At 39.9% G+C, this 19,405-nt stretch overlaps 2 gene segments (V, D, J or C); both read right to left on the bottom strand.

Moving 5' to 3' along the window:
• The window catches only part of LOC116591095, a 221,539-nt gene extending 210,670 nt beyond the window's left edge, over positions 1-10,869 (bottom strand). The window contains 2 exon segments of the C gene segment in view: positions 10,138-10,411; positions 10,803-10,869. Of these exon segments, the coding sequence occupies positions 10,138-10,411; positions 10,803-10,854 (326 nt within the window).
• The window catches only part of LOC116591114, a 373,928-nt gene that overhangs the window by 177,787 nt on the left and 176,736 nt on the right, over positions 1-19,405 (bottom strand).

The raw sequence follows: 19,405 nt of genomic DNA, 5'->3' as shown, positions 1-19,405 counted from the left end.
AGTATTTAGTCATTTAATAATGTCACAATAGATAGTGTAATGAACTTGATCATAAAAAACTGAGTAAAGCTGAGGTTTTAAGGTGATTTGAGTATAAGGACTTTACATCATACAAAACCACATTGTTATAAATATCAGCATGGTTCGAATTTATCCTTACCTGAAACCATGTGTAAATGAACTTAGGGGTTAGAAATAAAAAGTGGTTTTTAAAGACAAGTGTACTATTGATATCAGAAAAAAACAGGCTTACTAATGACTGTTTTTGTTAATGCCATCCTTGGGTATCATTTATTTTTTTAATATTTTATTTATTTACTTGAGATAGACAGCATGAGCAGAGAGAGGGAGACGTGCCCTCTTCCTGCTGAGCAAAGAGCCTGATGTGGGGCTCAATCCCAGGACCCTGGGATCATGACCTGAGCCAAAGGGAGACGCTTAACAACTGAGCCACCCTCCTTCTCTTCTGAGCCCCTCTCCTTCTCTTTTAAATGAAGTTCTCATAATCATTTTAGAAACATAAATCTTTGTACATGATCTAGCTTATTAATGCTAATATCTTTTGATAAAAGAAGAGTGTTCATTATTATTCTAGTTTTCCGGGTGATGAAAGAACAGGAACTGAAGATGTGGTTTCTCTAAAGTTATGCTCCAAGGTTACTGGGACCAGGATTTCAGGGCTTTGCCTCCTAAACCTTACAAAGAGGTTTTTTCAATAGGAGCCTAGAAATAACTATTCTATTTACTTATTCCTAAAACGGCTAATTGGGCTCCTTCTAGATATCAAACAGCTAGTTACAGGAGAAACATCTGTGAGCTAGAAACTCAAGGCTCTGTCCTTACTTAAATTCTCCCTGGGGCAAAAAGACAATCAGCAAGTCAGCAAACAAAGAGGCAACACAGGGTGGTGTAAAAGAAAAATCAGAAGGAACAAGTCAGTCACTGGAAAGCAACGTAATGTGATTCCACACAATTGCTTTTTTTTTTTTTTTTTCCTTTGGCAAAGTAAAGTGCTAATCACTCTGTGGATATGTAAGTGAACAAAACATAACCCTGCCACAAGAAACTTTCATTACCAAAACAGATGACAAAGCCGGGTGGGTCAATGAGAACCTTCCTCCTCTGGGCACTCTGTTAAGCACTTGGGACAGAGTAATGACAACGACATGTGATTCCTGCCCTCATGGAGCTTGTAATTTTTCAATTCCAGGAACAGCCTGATTCATGAAAATGAGGCTTAAGGTAAGACACACTGGGCTAGACTGAGTTCCCTCAAAGAGTGTTCTGGTGTTCCCTTGCAGTTCCCACACCTACAAGTATCTACTGATTTACTGACTGAGGACCAGATACAGGAGAGAAAAAGTTAACCAAGACAGCTTTTTGATGGACCAGTTTCCACCAGCTCATTCATCTGCCTACAAGAGGTTATTGATTTCTATCAGAAATTATTGGATACAACTGTTAGCTTCTACATCTTTACACCTGAGACTCTGTGCTTGTATCTTCCATACAGTCATCACTGAGGATGCTGAGGAAATTGAGACCCAGAAGTCTGTCTCTGTGGATGATCTTGTCAATTCTGTGAGGCAACTTTCATCCGTGTTTGTGTGTTCTCCTTATTGTTACTTGTAGGTTTATTAGATGGAAAGAATCTTTTGGTTCTAGAGAAGGACCAATGGGCTGTCAAGCAGATAAGAATAGTTTTTTCACTTTATCTCTCCATCTTCTCTCTTCCATCTCTTCCATCCTCTTCCATCTTCCCTCTGTCTCACTGTGTACTTCCACATAGACCTTCTTTCTGACTTCAACACTCTACTTTCTTTCACAAAGTGATGTAGGTGTATCCAGTCCTTAAAGCTGGGAACAAGTATCATGACATGGAGGCTGCTGAGATAGCACACAGGCCAGCATCTATGGCTTTTGAAGGGGAAGAGGCACTCCTGAGAGCAGATGGGAAGGGGCTCATGTCTTCCTGCTTTGTGTCCCTTCCATGGGAGAAAAAGCAGTGTCTTAGTCTTTGTTTCCTTAAGAGTAGAGCTGGAGACCAAGGTTTATGTGCAGGGCATCTATTTGGGAAGTGATCTCTGGGAGCAGGAGTGAAGGATAAAGGAAGTGGAACTGGACAGTGGGGAAAGACCACACCCACACCTTCAGTGGAGCTGGCTACCATTGTTACACCAGTGTTTGATCCTGTCGGGACCTTCTAAAGAGCCTTACAGAATGTGCCACAGACTTTTCCATCTGTGGAGGTGGGGGTTGGGGTGAAAGCAAAACCATGTATTTGTTGGTTTTTCCTCATTGTTCAAAAGCAGTCTTGAAAGCATTCATTCCCCTGTGCTTCTAGGTTGTGTGATAAGGGTGTCCAGCAGGTTCCTAAGATATCCTACACCTTGATGTCAGAGAAGTCGCCGGTCAGGAAATAAGAGAAATATCTCTCTGGCCAGCTGAGGTGAGGCACTGACATGCTGTGCATACATCCAGCCAGAAGAAGCTTGCAGAAACCTGGTTGTCACATAAGTGACAACAGAAAAGATGGGGCTGATGGGCTATGAAGTTATGTACAGGAGGATATGATTTAAGCCACTTTTTCTTTTTCCCAAAGTATTTGCTCCTATATGGTCCCAAACCATGGGCCCTAGCTGTTAGTTATTTTCCTGCAGTCTAGGTCTAGGAACCATTTTTGGTTCTTCAACTTCAGCTTTAATTATCCACTCCCCAAGACATCATTGACAAAATCTCACTGCTTCTGCTTTCTACCATTTCAACTTCAATAAAACCTAAGGTGTTCTCAAAGTTTGTTCACACCTCATGGAATTTCAACATTGGTTCCTCACCAGGAAATGGGGACTTGAAATTAGAATTGACTTGGTATGGCTATATAATAAGGCTTTGGAAATGGAGCCGGGCCTGAGGCCAGTAGAGATTGTTGTGCTTTTGGAGAGCTCTGTTGGGTCTCACGGAGAAATAGAAGAGAAGGAAAGAGGGAAGAAAAAAAGATAAAGAAGAAAGAAAGCATTGTTAGAGTCTGGTGGTACATGGTAAAAGGACTTTGATGGATTCCTCTAGGTTGCCATTGATACTCTCGCTCCTACTGGGGTCCTATTTTGGAAGTTGTCTGCTTGTTTAAAGTTGATTCTCTTGTGTCTTTTCCCCCAGTTGGCTTCCCCAGAGCATGGTATCAGGGCAATCTTTGTGACTTACTGCCTTTGTCTGAACAACTTGCTATAAAACTCCCTCTTCCCCAGCAGAAATATGTGTAAGATTCATTACCTTAAGACCTCACTGAAGAGATTTAAACATTTTATTGGTAGTTGAAATAGTGGAAGATTTAAACAAATGAAATGAAAATATGTCTGATGGATGACAGTTGACTATCTGTCCTTGACATGGAAACGGGGTTTAGAAGATGAGTTTGCATCTTTCTTTAACAGGAAATGGGAGCAATGTTTCACAACTCAAGAAGACCTGCGAAGTTTGAAAAGGAAGTGGAGTCAATGAATGTCAATTAATATACCAGGGCAGAACAAGAGTGATAGCTAAAACCATTCCTGGAAACAAAAAAATAATATTGCACCTGGAAATCAAATGGCCTCTGTAAGCGGTATGTAAGGCAGGATTAAAAAAACCTTTAGAGCTGAAGAATGGGCTTGTTCCCATTGACTAGCCTGTGCCCATGGATGGAGTTGTACTTCAGTCAGTAGACTTTAACCTCTAATTCTTCCGGTGTCTAATCTTTTGAAATACAAACGTTTCATGCTCTTGTGATTGAGTTCAGAGCAGTCAGGGAAGAATTAGGGACACCTGGAATCATGTAATTCATGGGATTGCTGGATGGGAAAGTCTTTTTTCTGATCTTTCTGACCTTGGTCAGTTGTCCCTTTTCTCCTTCACTGATCTATACGTTCCTTCAGGGATAGATCAGCTTTGTTAATAAGATCTCCACAAAGAAAGGACCATAAAACTAAGAAAATGTATATTGTCTTTCACAGGAACAGAAAATGTCCATGATCTCCAGAACGCTAGTATGGAATAGTGCCCTGTGACTTTTTTTTTTTTCTCCAATACTATAAATCTCTTTGGAAGATGCTTTTATTTATTGCCTGACAGGACCCATTTATCTCAGGTATAGTCTGAATAAATGGAGTTGCAACATTTGTGCATTCTTTTTCCTTGTCTCCTGAGTTTAGATCTTCAGCAAATAACTCCTTTGTCTTTCCTTTCCTTTAAGGGAATAATGCTATCTATATGCTTTCACAAACTCTACAACCATCCTGCCTAAATGAAAAACATTGCTCGTTCATTTGTGCTTTGAGTTTTATTCCAAGTTCTAGGGATCACAGAATCTTTGGTCTCATCCTTAGTTGATGTATTTTTAAGTGCTTCACACTTGAGGACAAATGTAGCATTTCAGGCTGGGAGAAGTTGTTAGGCATCATCTAGAATTTCCCATCATATCATAGACTGTGGTGTTGGGGTGTGTGTGTAATGTATGAAGTCTCTGACTCATGACTAAAAGACAAATTTAAGGGTCATTCTGTACATTCTGCAGCTTCCAAGCAGTGATGTTCCTAAACTTTATAATGACAAGACAATCTTATAAATGAGTTTTTATATTCTCTGATAGCCCAATTTTTCTATGTGAGAGTACATAGTGACTTCTAGGAGAGGGACAAAATAAAGATACTTCATTCATAAAACTTATTTCTTGATCAGAACCTTTTTAAAAATCAGAACAGAGAGAGAATTTAATTCTCATATCATTGAATCTCACATATACATGTACACAAACACGTTGCAAGTCATCACAAGTGTCTGTTTTGAAAGAATACTTGTTTTTTTTTTTTTTAAAGATTTTATTTTATTTGTGTGAGAGAGAGAGCATGAAAGGAGAGAGGTCAGTGGGAGAAGCAGACTCCCTGCTGAGCAGGGAGCCCAATGTGGGACTCCATCCCGGGATTCCAGGATCATGACCTGAGCTGAAGGCAGTTGTCTAACCAACTGAGCCACCCAGGCGCCCCTGAAAGAATACTATTTTTTTAAAAAAGCATCTAATTTAACAGTAATCAAATCCAAGCCTGGACAGACAGAAGTCAGTGGGAAGGACACGAACTGAAATTCGTGGGTACACACCCATGCTAAAGATTTTAAGGGGCTTTTTCGGGCTTGTGGGCTATGGTCTTATGGTGAACAATGGCTGGTTGATTTAGTCTTTGTATTGCAAAATTCTTGAAGGTGCCATCACATAGAATAAAGCATGAGTGCTACCCTCCAAGCAGTGCAATGGGGAGGTATTGAGGGTAGAGTCTTGGGACTCTGGGGTTCTTGTGTCACCTGTGTGACAGACAGTGAGGTGGCTATTATTGCTTAAATCATGATTTCTTTACAGATCTTTCCTTTCAACTGCAGGGATTTCAAATACGGTAAATATAATTCTGAAGTGCTACCTTGAATTCAGCTAGACAAAGAGAGGAATGTCATGAGATTTTTGGAAAATGATTGAAAATTCTCCTTTCCCCTCAGTACTTCACTTTGGCTGACACAATGTTAGACTTTCCACAGTCATCGTTTAGTTTTTCATACATTTGTTACCCTATCAGAGATTCAGGTACTGCCTTAATAAGGAATGTAACCAGGCCAGATGCTAATTCAACTCAAAAGTCTCAAACCTGAGTTGCTCAAACCTCAGGGCTGATGCAGAAAAATACATTTAAATTGGAAGGAAGAATGTTAGGCAATCCCCCAGAGGTCACTTTTCTGCAAGTGAATCATTTGTATTTATTTAGTGATTTAATCCTGAATATCCACAGTTTTATAAATTCGAGATGAGTTTCTATCACTAGCAACAATAAAGTAGCACCTTAAAATAGCTCTACCTTCTGAAAGTAAACTCTGTTGTCCACTGTTTTAAAAACGAAACAACCAACAGAACAACAAATTGCTCCCTCACCTCTGGTTCCTCCGCAGCTAGTGTTCCACTTCTCTGTTCCTTTCCCAATAAAATATCTGAAATGAACTATTTTTTTTTGCTGCTTTTATTTGTCTCTCATTAACTCCTCAACCAATTTTAGTTCATCTGCATTCCCACCACCCACTGAAAATATCTTCTTAAATGCACTAGAAACTTCCTGCAGCAAAGCTAATGGTCACCTTTCCACAGTTGTCTTACTCAACCTCTTGGTAGACCAGTACCCCCTCACAGGCCCTTTTCTTGACTCTTCTGGCCTTTTGGCTTTCCCCTGCCTCCTTCTAGGCCCCTGTGCTGCTTTCTTTCTTCTCTGCTCACCTTCTTCTGGAGTGTCCAAGTCTGAGCCAAGCTCTCATCCCTTCACTATATTTTCTCCCTAGCAAAACTATCTTCCCATGCCCTTTGGCCTTAAATACCACCCACGTGTCAATGACAAGCTTTATTTCTATCCCTTTATTAGTCTCCAGACTAATTTATCTAACTTCTCTAGGACATCTTTACTTGGGTTTCTAATGGGCATCATAAACCCAGTATGGCTAAAACACAAATTTTGATTTCTCTTGGAAACTTTCCTATTCCAGGCTTTTCAAGAACTCGTATCAAGATGTACTCAGTTTCTTAGGCCATGTAGCAAGAAGTCATCTTGGTCTGGTCCTTTTCCTCTGCCCTACTCCTCATTTAATTCATGAGCAAATTCTGTTAATTTCACTGTCAATTATATCTTATATTTGAATGTTTTTTTCATATCCATTGTTCCATTCTAGTCTAAACACCATCACTTTTGCATGGATTACTTCAGCAATCTACTAAATGTTCTTGTTTTTTGTTTGTTTGTTTTCCTTTTTTTTTTTTTTTTTTCCTCCTCACCTCTCTCCTCATCTACTTTCCAAACTGGAGCCAAATAATGTTGTCTAAAAAAATAAATCAAAAGTAAATATCACTGGCTTATTTGTAATTCCCCAGTGGCTTCTCAGTATACCTGGTATAAATCCCAAATCCAAATTACCATGGTTTTTGTAAGGCCCCACAATACCTCTAGGAATCATTTTGTACTTGTCTCATTCACTGTGCTTTGGCTTCTCCCTTATTATTCCTCTTTCTGGAATACACTGACCCTTTCCACATTTTAAGGCTTTATATTTTCTTTCCCTGTGCCTAGAATGCTTTCTTTCTATATCTTAGCATAACCTGGTCTTTATTTTCCTTTGAGTTTCAGCCCAAATATCAGCTCAGAGTATTTTTTCCCTTGACCCCTTGATGCAAGAGTCCCCCACTCTCAGTCTATTATTTCAGCTTCTTTTATCTTCCTCTGAATATTTATAGTATCTGATTTACTTTGTTTATTTCTTCACTAGAATATTGATTCCATGTGAGTAGATTTTTTTCATTTATTTTGTTCACTGCTATACCCTCAGGACTTAGAACACACTTGGTAAATAGTAGGTGCTCAACAAATATAAGTGGAATAATTGAACTTATTTGTTTATTTCTGTATTTTTATGTCTCTGTGTACCATATATTGATATAGGCTTCATGATAAGAAGGACTTTGCTTGTTTTGTTCATTGGTGTGTACCCAGTGTCTTGAATAATGTCTGGCCCTTCAGGGTCCCACAATAAATATTTATTAAGTTAACAAATGAATAAAACAGCATGATTAATGTACCCAGCATCTCTGAGAAAATAGCACGTTCCCACTCCCATTTGGGAAAGATGGTTCAACATCACTTTTCTTGGCTTTTTAATGAAGAGAACTCTCCTTTAATGTTGAGGAAATATTTTATTCTTATCAATTTTTTATTGATGTGATAGATTCAGAAAAGCAAGCTGTGCCTGTCTATTGCCCTCGGTGATAGTCTCATCCAGGGCAAATATGGACATATATGAAGTGAACATAACTCGGGATGAACAGTAAGTAGTACCAGTTACAAATTCCTCTGCGGCAACCACAGTGTCTCAGGCATATTATACGCATGGAGCTTAGAAATGCTTTCTACCCAGTTACTCATATATATTTGCTAAATTGGAATTTTGGAATATCAGGGAGAAAATACAGAATCCTATACTTGTACAGAGAGAATAAAAAGGTCATAAAAGAATGATTCAAAATGGTACTACCCTTCTCAATAGCAATCCTGGATATTAGGAAGTTGGGGAATTATACCTTCAAAATACTCCACATTTTTTCTCAAAAAAAGAAAAAAAAAAAGAAAAAAAAGAAAGAAAAAAAGCCAATAAAAATACTTTGCTGCCCCAATACTGGAAATGTTGAGGGCATTTCAACTTTTAATTTTATATTCAGTGAAAATAGCAATCAAGCATGAATGTAGAATAAAGGTATTTTCAAACATGCAAAGACTGACTGAAAAAAAAATCTTATGTATGCTTTATTACAGAAGTTTTGGAGAACATGTTTTAGTAAAACAAAGACTAAACCAAGAAATAATGATGTTTGAGATTCAAGATGCAAGATAGCAAAAACTGTAAAAGGTCCTAGAATAACATTTGTGCACCAGGACTTAAGAACAATCAATTTGCACAAGCCAAAGGATAAATGTCCTGGAGCAGGGAATCTCTAGGGTAAAAAGGAAAAAAATGGATAATCACCTTGATGTGCTTGGGGGAAATGATTAACAAGATTTTAGAACTCTGCTATAGAACTCAGGAAAACAAAAACAAAAGTGAGGATATGGATATAGAATAAATGAAAAAAACGAGGCAATTATTAACTAAAAACAAATGGTACCAGAAAGGAAATGTAATCATAATACTCACTTTGGCTGGAGAGTGACAATATTTACATGGTCATAATCATATACGTCTGACTATTGATTTAATTCCATACTGTGATAGAACTATGTTCAGAAGGTGAGAGTGTGGTGTGTGACCGTAGAAAGAGTAAATAGATAAAGTCTAATATTGATAAATCAAGGGTAAACATATAATTTAGAACTTGCTAAAACAGCATTGGTTTGGAAACTGGGAACAGAGCATGGCATTGCTGTTTTGGGGGAGCCTGAGGGAACAGACATTTTTAACACTAATGACTTTTTAGATATGTGCAGATAGTTCTTGAACAACAACCACAAAAGAACCCTTTTGATTTTAAAAGAAAAAGACCTCGTTATAAGTTAATATGTGCAATTCATTTTGCTGACTAACAAGAACCAAGTGAACAGTAATACTTCTGTTTCAACATAAGAACTCCCACGGGGTGGGGAATAATAATGGAAGAAATCTTTGGTGAATGAAAAGTAGAGACCCAGTGATCGAGACCCACTGGGTTTGATATTTTGTTTCACGAATTGCTGGAAAGGCAAGTCTCTATGAGGGTCTCCAGGTGTGAGAATTAGAACTGCATTTTCTCCAAAGGAAGTCCCTGAGCTTTGCTAAAAGCATTCTTACCCATCTAACTCAACACTCAAACCAGATCCTAGTGCCATCCTCTACCGGGTTTTTTAAAGGCCCTCTCTGTTTTTCCTAATACAATTTTAAAAGGTTGATGACTGTTGGGCATTGTGAGGAAATAATTTGGAAACTAAAATTACTATTAGGTGCTTGTTGTTTATATCCCTTTTATTTATTTCTCCAAAGACGTAAGGTATTAACCCATCAGTGAGTACTAGCCAACTCATGGTACATCTAAACCAAATATTAGTGATAGTTACCACTTGTGTAATGCTAACTCTGTGCTGGGACTCTCTAAAGCATTTTGCATGTATTTATTAATTCATGTAATTCCCACATAGGAGTTAGGTACATGGTTTTCTCTTTTTTATAGTTTTTTTTAAAAAGTTTTCTCTTTTCTCTTTTTTATAGTTGAGGAAAAACCAAGGCACAGAGAAAGAGTAACTCGGCTAGGATCATCCAGATAGTTAAGTGGTAGAATCAGGGTTTTTGTACCTTGGCAATTTAGCTCCAGAGGCTGTATATGCTACTCCCAGTATAATAAGTCATGCGTTATTCTGGTTAAAGTACGTGGATATGTGGCTTTGTGGGTTAGGGATAGTCAAGAGGGGAAAAATATTACATTTTCACAACTTAAAATGACATCATCTGTCCAATGAGAGAGACAGGTAAGTTTAGAAACACGAGAATGAGGGGGAAATGGTGTCTTTGAGCTGCAGAGTTTGTGTACGGGCTCCAGATGACTGTGGAACACTGTGTCCCACAGCACAGAGGTAGGTGGCAGAGTCTCTGGGCTGGGAGGCTGTGATGTACAGAGAGCTGTGGAGTTCCTCTGTGTTTATCGTGGCCCTCACTCTTCCCTTCTTCTTCATCTCTAGGCTCAGTATAAACAAGGAGACAATGTGTCCTCCAGGATTCTGCTGCAACCAGTGTAAAGCGGTCATTCCTATGGAGTAACTGCAGGTGATCGTGACAGAGTCTCCTTCCTGGGCGGTCAGGTACTGGGGACTGTGCTCCACTCCAGGTTTGCCACTCACCCCTATTCTCAAAGACACCGTCAAGCACAGAATATCAGTATTATTACAACATTTCTACAAAATTCTTTCCTTTCTGCGTTTCCCAGAGGGTACTCCAGGTTAGCTACTTGGAGGTCCATACCTCCCCTCCTCAGAATTTGGAAAGATAGGGGTGCCTGGTGGCTCAGTCAGTTTAGTGTCTACCTTTGGCTCAGGTCATGATCCCAGAGGGCTGGGATAGAACCCTGCCTTGGGCTCCCTGCCCAGTGGGAAGTCTGCTTCTCCCTCTGCCCCTCTCCCTGCTTGTGCATGTGTGCTCTGTCGAAATAAATCCTTAAAAAAAAAAAAAAAGACTTTTGAAAAAATATCCACTTAGTCTTCCTGTTCCCATATTCCCCAAACCCCCCAACTTACAGCTTAACTGAAGCCACAGAGTAGACAAAAAAACTTGCTGGGTCTTCACCATTATTACTGCAGTTAAGTCTCACACGGTATCTCTCTTACAGGGTTTGGAATATATGTTAGTTGGTCAAAGGAGTGTTTTATTATTATATCTTCTGTACATTTACTTTAGAAATCAAATGGGATTCCCAGCCCATCAGAGACCGCACAAATGCACATTTGCTCTATTTATAGAGCTAGCTGCCCAATGTACATTTCCTGATCTTTTAAATAAAATGCCCACATTGCCACCTAGTGGCAAGATGCACAGCAATTTGTTAGGTAAGTCAAGCACCAGGGAAAAAACAAGACAAATCTAAGAACCAAGGTTAGCGTCACCCAACTAGGAGTCCCTGGGGTGGGGTTGGGGTGGGGGTAGGGGTGGAGGGTAGGGTGGGGATGAGATGTCTGATGATTCTTTGGCTTCAGCTGGCGGTTCCAGTCTGTCTATGTTCTAAAAACCCAAGGACAGTTCTGTTCTGTTTTTTAAAGGTATTTCTTATAAATACCTCAGGTTTCTTTGCATAACATCCCTGTTTCTCCATATCTTATGATTGCAGACTTCTTTTTTAGTCTTCTTGTTCTTTTTTGTCCACACCTATCCAAAGATGTTTCAGATGTTGTTGCCTTGAGGGAGTATTGCTTTATTCAACCGGGTTCCACTCATCTGTGAGGGTTCCCTATGACCATTTCAGTGGTTTTACCACCCTGCCAAATTATTTTGACTTTACAGTCATTTTCTAATTTGGGGCCTCATTTCCAGCCCCTCCATTGGAGGTGCCCCTTAAGGAACACATCTAGAGGTCATGTTTGTAACAAGTGCTTTCCTTTCCCTGGTTATAGCTTATTGGATCTGGGTATATACTGGGCTTATTAATTTGGACTAGGTATACAAACAGTTGTTAGATATCATTAGTCATTAGAGCTATAAAACCCTATGGGGTTTGAACCAGAGTCAACCCTTGGCAAAGCTGGTTATGTTCTAACTCGGGTTATTGTGGAGTAGAATTTAACAGGCTTACCATGGAATCTGGTCTCCTACAAGGAGAAGTGATTATATATTCAGAAAGAAGTGGTTCAGAAAGAATAGCCAATTGGCGGTGCTCTTCTTGGGAAGCTCAGGTGTGGTATTTTTCACAAATAGGTTTTATGAGACTCTTCTGTGTCCTTTCAGCAAATCTTATCCTTGAGCTAAGTTCTTGTGAGTTACATGCCCACATTATTTTCACAAAAAACACTGTAAACTCATAGTCCCTTGGAGGATCTATTGGAATTTATTTTTATAAAACTACATGCAGAAATATATAGTTATCCCCAATGAATTCCATTTTGGCTGTTTCAGTTCGTTTAATATGACCCGATATAGTAACTACCTACCTCAATATTGTACTATTTGCACATTTGATGGACATACCTTATGTGAATTCAGGTAAGATGAATACGAACAGGTCAAGATGAAAGATAAAATCATGTGATACAACAATAGAGATGGTTCTTTCCATTGAACATTTACCTCTAGGCCCTTCTTTCCGCCAAGGGCCATGGATAGTAGCGTTATGCAGAGGGGCAGTACGAAAGGTGAATAGGATTCGGAGAGTCAAATAGACCTCAGTTTGTCTCAGCCCCCACTTACTAGATACTGGGTCTTGAGAAGTTATCCCAATGCTCCAGTCTTCAGTTTTCTGTAAAATGGGGATACCAACACACAGGCTTGTGGTTTGTGGTGAGGGTCGCAGATGACCCTGGCAGTTAACAAAGTCCAGCAGTTAAGAGTGCAGGCTTTGGGCTGATCTCCCTGTATAGGTACAATAGCTCTCCTCTCACTAACTTCATGGGCGAGTTAGGTCATTTCTCTGCACCTCAGTTTCCTTGAGACTAATAACTGTACCTGCTTCACGGGGTTGTAGTGAAGATAAAATGAGTAAATGTATGTGATGCATTTAAAACAAAACTTCAGATCTATTAGGCACTTGATAAATGCTAGCTATTATTATTTTTAATAGGACAATAGGGTCTGTGATAAATACATCACTCAACAAGGGATATATGATAATACTTATTTTCCTAACGATATAATGAGAAGCAAACTAATCAAGTGACTTGCAAATATTTGAGACTATTTTAGTCTAAAGAAGTACCTTGGATTTAGCAAGCTTGTTTAAAAAATATCTCTAGTGAACTCATTCTAGCTCATACTGATTACTGCATTATTTTCTAAGAACACACACATTATCTGTTAATAATATGCTTGAAAGCATTGCTGGATATCAATGCATTTCTTCCACATTTATGCACTTGGGATTTCCTTCATTCCCCTTAAGCTTTCAAAGATATGGCCCAATATCTCTCAAATTGCGCCAGAAAATTCTTTTTGTGTTTTTGAAATTAATTTAAATGATCCAGGAGGCTTGATTATATTGAAAGCATCTATGTCTTAGTAGCTTTTCACTTATACTTTCTGATTTGTTCTTTCCAGTTCAAAAATTATTCTGCTTGATGGAATAATTTCCCTTCCCCCTCACCTCCTTTTTCAGTAAAAGAACCACTGTGCCTCTGGAATTAGAGGGAGTTGCAGCTGATTTTGCCTTTCTTTACCTTCTAACAATGTTCCAACAGGACTGTCTATGAGTGAGAGAACAAGGCTCCTCAGCTTGGGGTTCCCAGTCCAACTACCTCCCTCAGCCAGGCCTCTGAGGTTTTTGTACAGCTCCCCCTCCGTGCCCTTGTCACTGTGCGTATCTCTCAGAAGACAGTAGTACACGGCTGAGTCTGACATCTGGACTGTGGATTTCGTAATAGGGGAGTTTTTGTCTTTAATATTTCTGGCTCCAAAGTTCTTGCTGTTTTCCATTGTCTCTCTCTGAAGAAACTGGAGAGCTTGGTTGGGGTATTGGACATACCAGAAAAGAGTAGGGTACTGTGTGGATGTGTATACACAATTCATAGTCACAGATTCTCCTTCCAAGACAGTAATTTGGTCTGTCTGTTGGACTGAATTGCCACTGGTTCCTCCTGCAAGGAAAAGGGAAAAAAAAAAAAGCGTTTGTTTCATGAATTTGACCAGAGTTACATCTTTTCAAAAAAGTTTTCGCTATTTTGAAATAATAAAAAACATTTCAGTAAGATGTACTTACCAAACATTAAGATCAGAATCAGAGAGCCCAGAGAAGAGTTCATGTTCCTGTGTCTGGTCTATTGGAGGGAAGGATCATTATTGAAATGAAGAAACAAAGAGATCACAGCTCTGCTCAGAATTCACGCAGAAATGATGACTGTCTTAGCGAACAGCGCCCCCATGTGACAAGTCCGTGAACAGGTTATAAAATAATCTTTGATTCAAAAATCTGCTTTTTGTCCTCACTACTTTTTCTTTTTTTTTTAAGATTTTACTCATTTATTTAAGAGAGAGGGAGAGAGAACAAGCAGGGGGAGGGGCAGAGAGAGAGAGAGAGAGAGGCCGACTCACCGCTGAGAAGGGATCTGTACTGGGGCTGCCGAACCATCTGAGCCACCCAGGCACCCCACTGTCCTCATTCTTAATGAACCTGTTGGGTATAAATTGGTTCTTAGGTGCAAAGGGGAGTTACTGCATCCCTAATAAGTCTGTTGTTTCTAAGACACATATTCTATGGGATAATAACTTCCATTAGAACTTAGCCCAACTTCAGTATTTTAGATAAAGTGGTTTCCATCTTTCCCCCCAGTTTTAAATAAACAATGCTGTGATAAATATGTGCTTACATAAACTTCGTTCATCCGTCCTATTATTCCCTTAAGATATGGTGTAACTGGAAACACATTTTGACCAGATGCTCAAAGTCAATATTTGGCCAAAGCTAAAGGTGAACTTGAATATCAACAAAGTAGAATTAACTTCAGTAAAACAAGAATCAATGCAAAATTTTATTCAAAATTTAATTATTATTGTAATTATATTATTAAAAGTTTTGGCATTCACATTTTAAAAATTTAGTGCTACAGTACAGGAAGAATAACTTCTCAGGACTGTCTATTATTTGCCCCTGTTATCACTCTAATTCACATTTGCAAAACTTTGTATTGAAAATGTAGTAATGCAAGATATTTTTTGGCTCGCTCTTTTAAGAGAGGGTCATGCCAGTGGTACATTCATTCCCTTTGCACCTGGACTTTAAAATTGGTGCAAGTTCATTGAAGTTGTCTTTCCTGCAAAGTGGTTTTTACACTTAACATTGTTCTGTTTTTCTTGCTTGTTTTCTCCCTGTTTTTTCTTCCTCAGCCCTGGCATCATTTAATCTAGTTTCTTAGAACTAGAAAAATTGTTCTTTGTGTATACAATCCTGCACTGAGACTAGATGTAATTGGGCTTAAGAATTGAGTATTTGTCGTCTTTATCTCTGGTTATAGAGTCGGTAGCTCAACGCGAATGGTGCGTGTTTGAGGAGAGTTTGGGGAGGTTCTTGGAGTAACAAAGAAGGAATGGGAAGAAATTCCATGATTGTGTGTGTATGTTTGTGTGTAATCTTCACCATTTTGAAGGTGGAAAAATGGATCACCCTGTAATTATTTTGTTTCTTTGATGGCTGAAGAATTTGTATACGTTTTATAAATTGACTGGCCATTTGTACTTCTTTTTGTGAAGTACATTTCTACACCCCCAGGGATATTAATTGTTTTTTTTTAATGATTGAAATAGAGTTGACATACAATGTTATATTAGTTTCAGGTGTACAACGTAGTCATATCATCATAAAACATTATTACGATATTATTGATTATATTCCCTAAGCTGTAGTTTTCATCTTAATGTTTTATTATTGATTTATAAGGACATTTTAATTACAATGATATTATCGGAAAATCACATGGTGCATATTTTAAAATAACTGATGGCAAAGAAACTTCCTTCACTGTATTGTTAGGCTTATAGTTTTGATCAATGAACTAACATTAAACAAAGCTTTGCTTCCTGCCTGGTCTGGGCAGGATTTTGAGAATCTTTCCCTTCTCCATTCTCAAAAAGCAGTCTCACAATGGTTCTTACCCAGGATAGCCAAACATGAGATTTGTCCACCTTCCTGGAAATGCCCCCACACTACTGAGCTCTGTCCCAAGGGAAAAGGAAACTGCACACCCACGACTGTACACACCCAGCTCCCACTATACCCCCTTGGGATTTACTGTTGGCTGCTCCTTTGGTCCCCCTCAGTGTGTCTTTAGGAACACACAGTACAACAGTTTTGTCTGTTGCTTGGATGTAGGATTTCTGTAGCTAGAAAGTTTTGTGTCTAACCTGATGGACCTGAAAACCTTTGTGATCTTTCTCTACATTTTTCCTGATGCGTCAGAGAGGCACTCTAAAGTCTTTTGGGATACTGGACATGCCAAAAGAGGAATGGGGAACCACTGGTTTTGTATGCGTGTTTCAATGTCAGGTGTACCCCTTTAGAGAGGTCACATGGTCCCTTGTCTTGGTCATAGAGTCTCCAATGGTCTTTCCTGAAAGAACCAAGTTTTTGTTTTGTTTTGTTTGAGTAGAAACAGCACTGAATTCAATTAATAGAATAAGAGTAAGAGAAATGACAGAACCAACCAGAGTTTCGAACTGTCATTTTGCTCACCAGAGGGTAATAAGCTCTCAGGCATCCTGGCAGAAGCACAGATCTGGCTGCTGTAAGTGAGCCTGCAGTTTCTCCTTGGAAAAGGGATCATGGATTCCTTGGATCCCAAGACCTGCCTTGTCTTGGATGAGCCACACAGCACAGGTGAGGGTTTAGGCTGCTAACCTGTAGCAGGGATGCTGCACATCCTTCCTTTTGACCTTGGGGACTAGTTCTTTGAGCAGTGATTTCTCTTACATGTATCTAAGGACCAACTGTATCTCCTGGTCCTTAGAAGTATGAGTATAGAGGTACCTGTGAAACCAGGGAGGAATCTTCCTTATCTTAGACATGCCAAGGCATGCCAGTGTTTCTGCACTAAGGAAGAAACAAAGTAAAACAGAATGGCACCCTACCATACGTAGTAGGGAAGTGAACATTCCTCATAATTCTTACTGAATTAGTGACAAGAAGAGGGAAGTTCTGGTTTGTGAGACGCATGCTGCCCTCTCTGTGTCTAGTTAAATCAATAGAAATGAATAGTAATGACGATAGCTAGAGCTTCCTGAGACATACTAAGGGCTGAGCATTGAACCAGAAGCTTTAATCCATATGGCTACAAAAGTGGATGTTGGTACAGTTGTCATTCCCACTTTACAGATGAGAGAACTGATGATCAGAGAGGCTAAATAAATTGTCCAAGGTCACACACTACTCAACACTAGGTCTGCTTCTCCTAGGTCTGAGCCCATGGGCTTTGTGTATCTGCTCTTAGTTCATTCCATGGATAGTCATTAGACTGCAGACATTATACAAGACTGTCAAATAGAAGTTCAATATTGGTCAAATAAATGAATGATTCAATCAATGAGGAATGAATAAATATTTGCTCTTAGAGCCTGGCCGTTTAACTAGAATATATACCCTTTCTAAGGGTTACTTGTTTACATTTTTGCTCCTTGCCCTAGAAGAGAAGACAACCAAGGCTTTCAGTAAAAAGCTGCAGGTTGGCTATGTTAAATGCTTTTTAATGATGATGTAGTTTCTCCTGTTAGGGTAGAACTCTGAAATAATATCAGGAGGGACAAAGTGGGGGAGTCTGCTCTTGGTTCAAAAACTGGCCCCCATATGCAGACGGCAGGGAAAGATGGAAGAAAGAGGCAGACCACTCCAGGGTGGTGGGTGGCAGGTAATGAACCAGGGAATTTACAAATGAGGCTGGTCTTGGGTGGCCACAGGGTGACTTGTGATGCCATGTAGAAGCCTTCCTTATCTTAGACATCTCCATTCCTACCTGCCAAAATCTTAACATTTATAAAGGCCTTACTGAGGTCCAGTCAAGTATACCATCCAGATGGTCTCAACAGCCCATTGCTCTCTCAAGGCTGCGTCCTTGAAAATGGCTCCCACTGTGGGAACAATAGGCAGAACGCATATTCCAAAGACAGAGGAGGGGGTGAGGAGCCTCCAGTTGCCCAGGTCCACCAGTCATGTTCTCTCAATGACATTCTCCAACACCGGCCTAGACAGCACCTAGGAGTAAGGGCAGCGGATGCTTCTTACTTTGAAGTTGTAAAAAAGCTCATAGTAAAGCTAAGCCCCTTGTTTGTTTGGACTAATAATCCCTTTATTATACTATTTCCCTTTGCAGATGGATCTCTCCAACTACCTAGGTCTCTGTGTCTGTGTCTAGTTAAACAGATTGTATTCAGTCTTCAGATGCCAAGAGAACTGGGCGCCTCACCAGCTCAGAAGTTTCTGAAAGAGGCAGTGTGCCACGCAAAATGGCACAGTTAATTTGCCTTTGGTGTGCCTTCCATGAGACTTAACTTTTATTAAATTAATGCAAGGTCTTCCCCATGCTCCTGTCTGTATCATCCATTTCTGGACAATTTTTTTGGCTAATAGAAATTCAAACTAAAGCCCAGGACTGTCTTCCTGGGTGTGAAAAATGTGTATCCTCGTGAGACCCAGCGCTTGGCAGGCCCATGTTTACTTAGTCTAACATTTTGGTGCTGCCGTCTTGAAATTCTTCCTAAGTTTGAAAAGGGGTCCTGCATTTTCACTTGGCCCTGGGTCATACCAATTTCGCAGATAGTCCTGCTAGAGGCTTTCCTCTCCTGGGAGCTTGGGACTGAGCATTCTTCTCCACTGTGGGTCACTGGCCCCTGCTCAGAGTAACAAGACAGCAGAGACACTTACTCCCAGGCATTTTGACTCTCCCCCTGCTTCATAACACCTTCAGTTTCATATCACCCTCATCATCACAGGACAATTTTCTTTTCTTTTTTTTAAAAAAGATTTTATTTATTTATTTGATAGACAGAGATCACAAGTAGGCAGAGAGGCAGGCAGAGAGAGGAGGAAGCAGGATCCCTGCTGAACAGAGAGCCCAAGGCGGGGCTCGATCCCAGGATCCCGGGATCATGACCTGAGGCAGAGGCTTTAATCCAATGAGCAACCCAGGGGCCCTAGTACAATTTTCTAAGGTCCTTAAATGTGCCCGACTTTGAGGACGGGGTCTGACACAACAGAACAAGACTCAAATATGTGTCTTCAGGGAGATGTCTTGGCAACAAGCCTTCTGGTATCTGCAATCACATCTCCTTCTTATCCTTTTCTCCCAAGTGCAGAGTTGTTCACTGCCAAGGACTCCTAGTAAAGCTATCAAGTGCATCTCCACCTCTCCATCAGCAGGAGCAGAGACCACAGCTGCTCCTGAACCAGCTGTTCTTATTGAAGAAGCCTCTGAGAAGCCTCTGAGCTCAGGGGCGCAGCAGACACTACGGTTCTGATGTTTACGCAGCAAGCAATCCTCCCTGCTTTCATCTCACCTTGCTGTAGTCTGCTTTCCATGCAGCAGCCACTCTGAGACTGTTAAATGCAAGTCAGATCCTATTGTTCCTTTCTCAGAGCTCTCCTGTGGCTCCTCATTTTGCCCAGTCCTTGAACACATTGGACACTTCTGACTTAAAACTGGACTCTTTCCTCTGCCTG

Source organism: Mustela erminea, chromosome 5 (assembly GCF_009829155.1).
Source record: "Mustela erminea isolate mMusErm1 chromosome 5, mMusErm1.Pri, whole genome shotgun sequence".
NCBI lineage: Eukaryota > Metazoa > Chordata > Mammalia > Carnivora > Mustelidae > Mustela > Mustela erminea.
The sequence above is the reverse complement of the archived record's forward strand: the minus strand, read 5'-3'. Positions and strand labels throughout refer to the sequence as shown.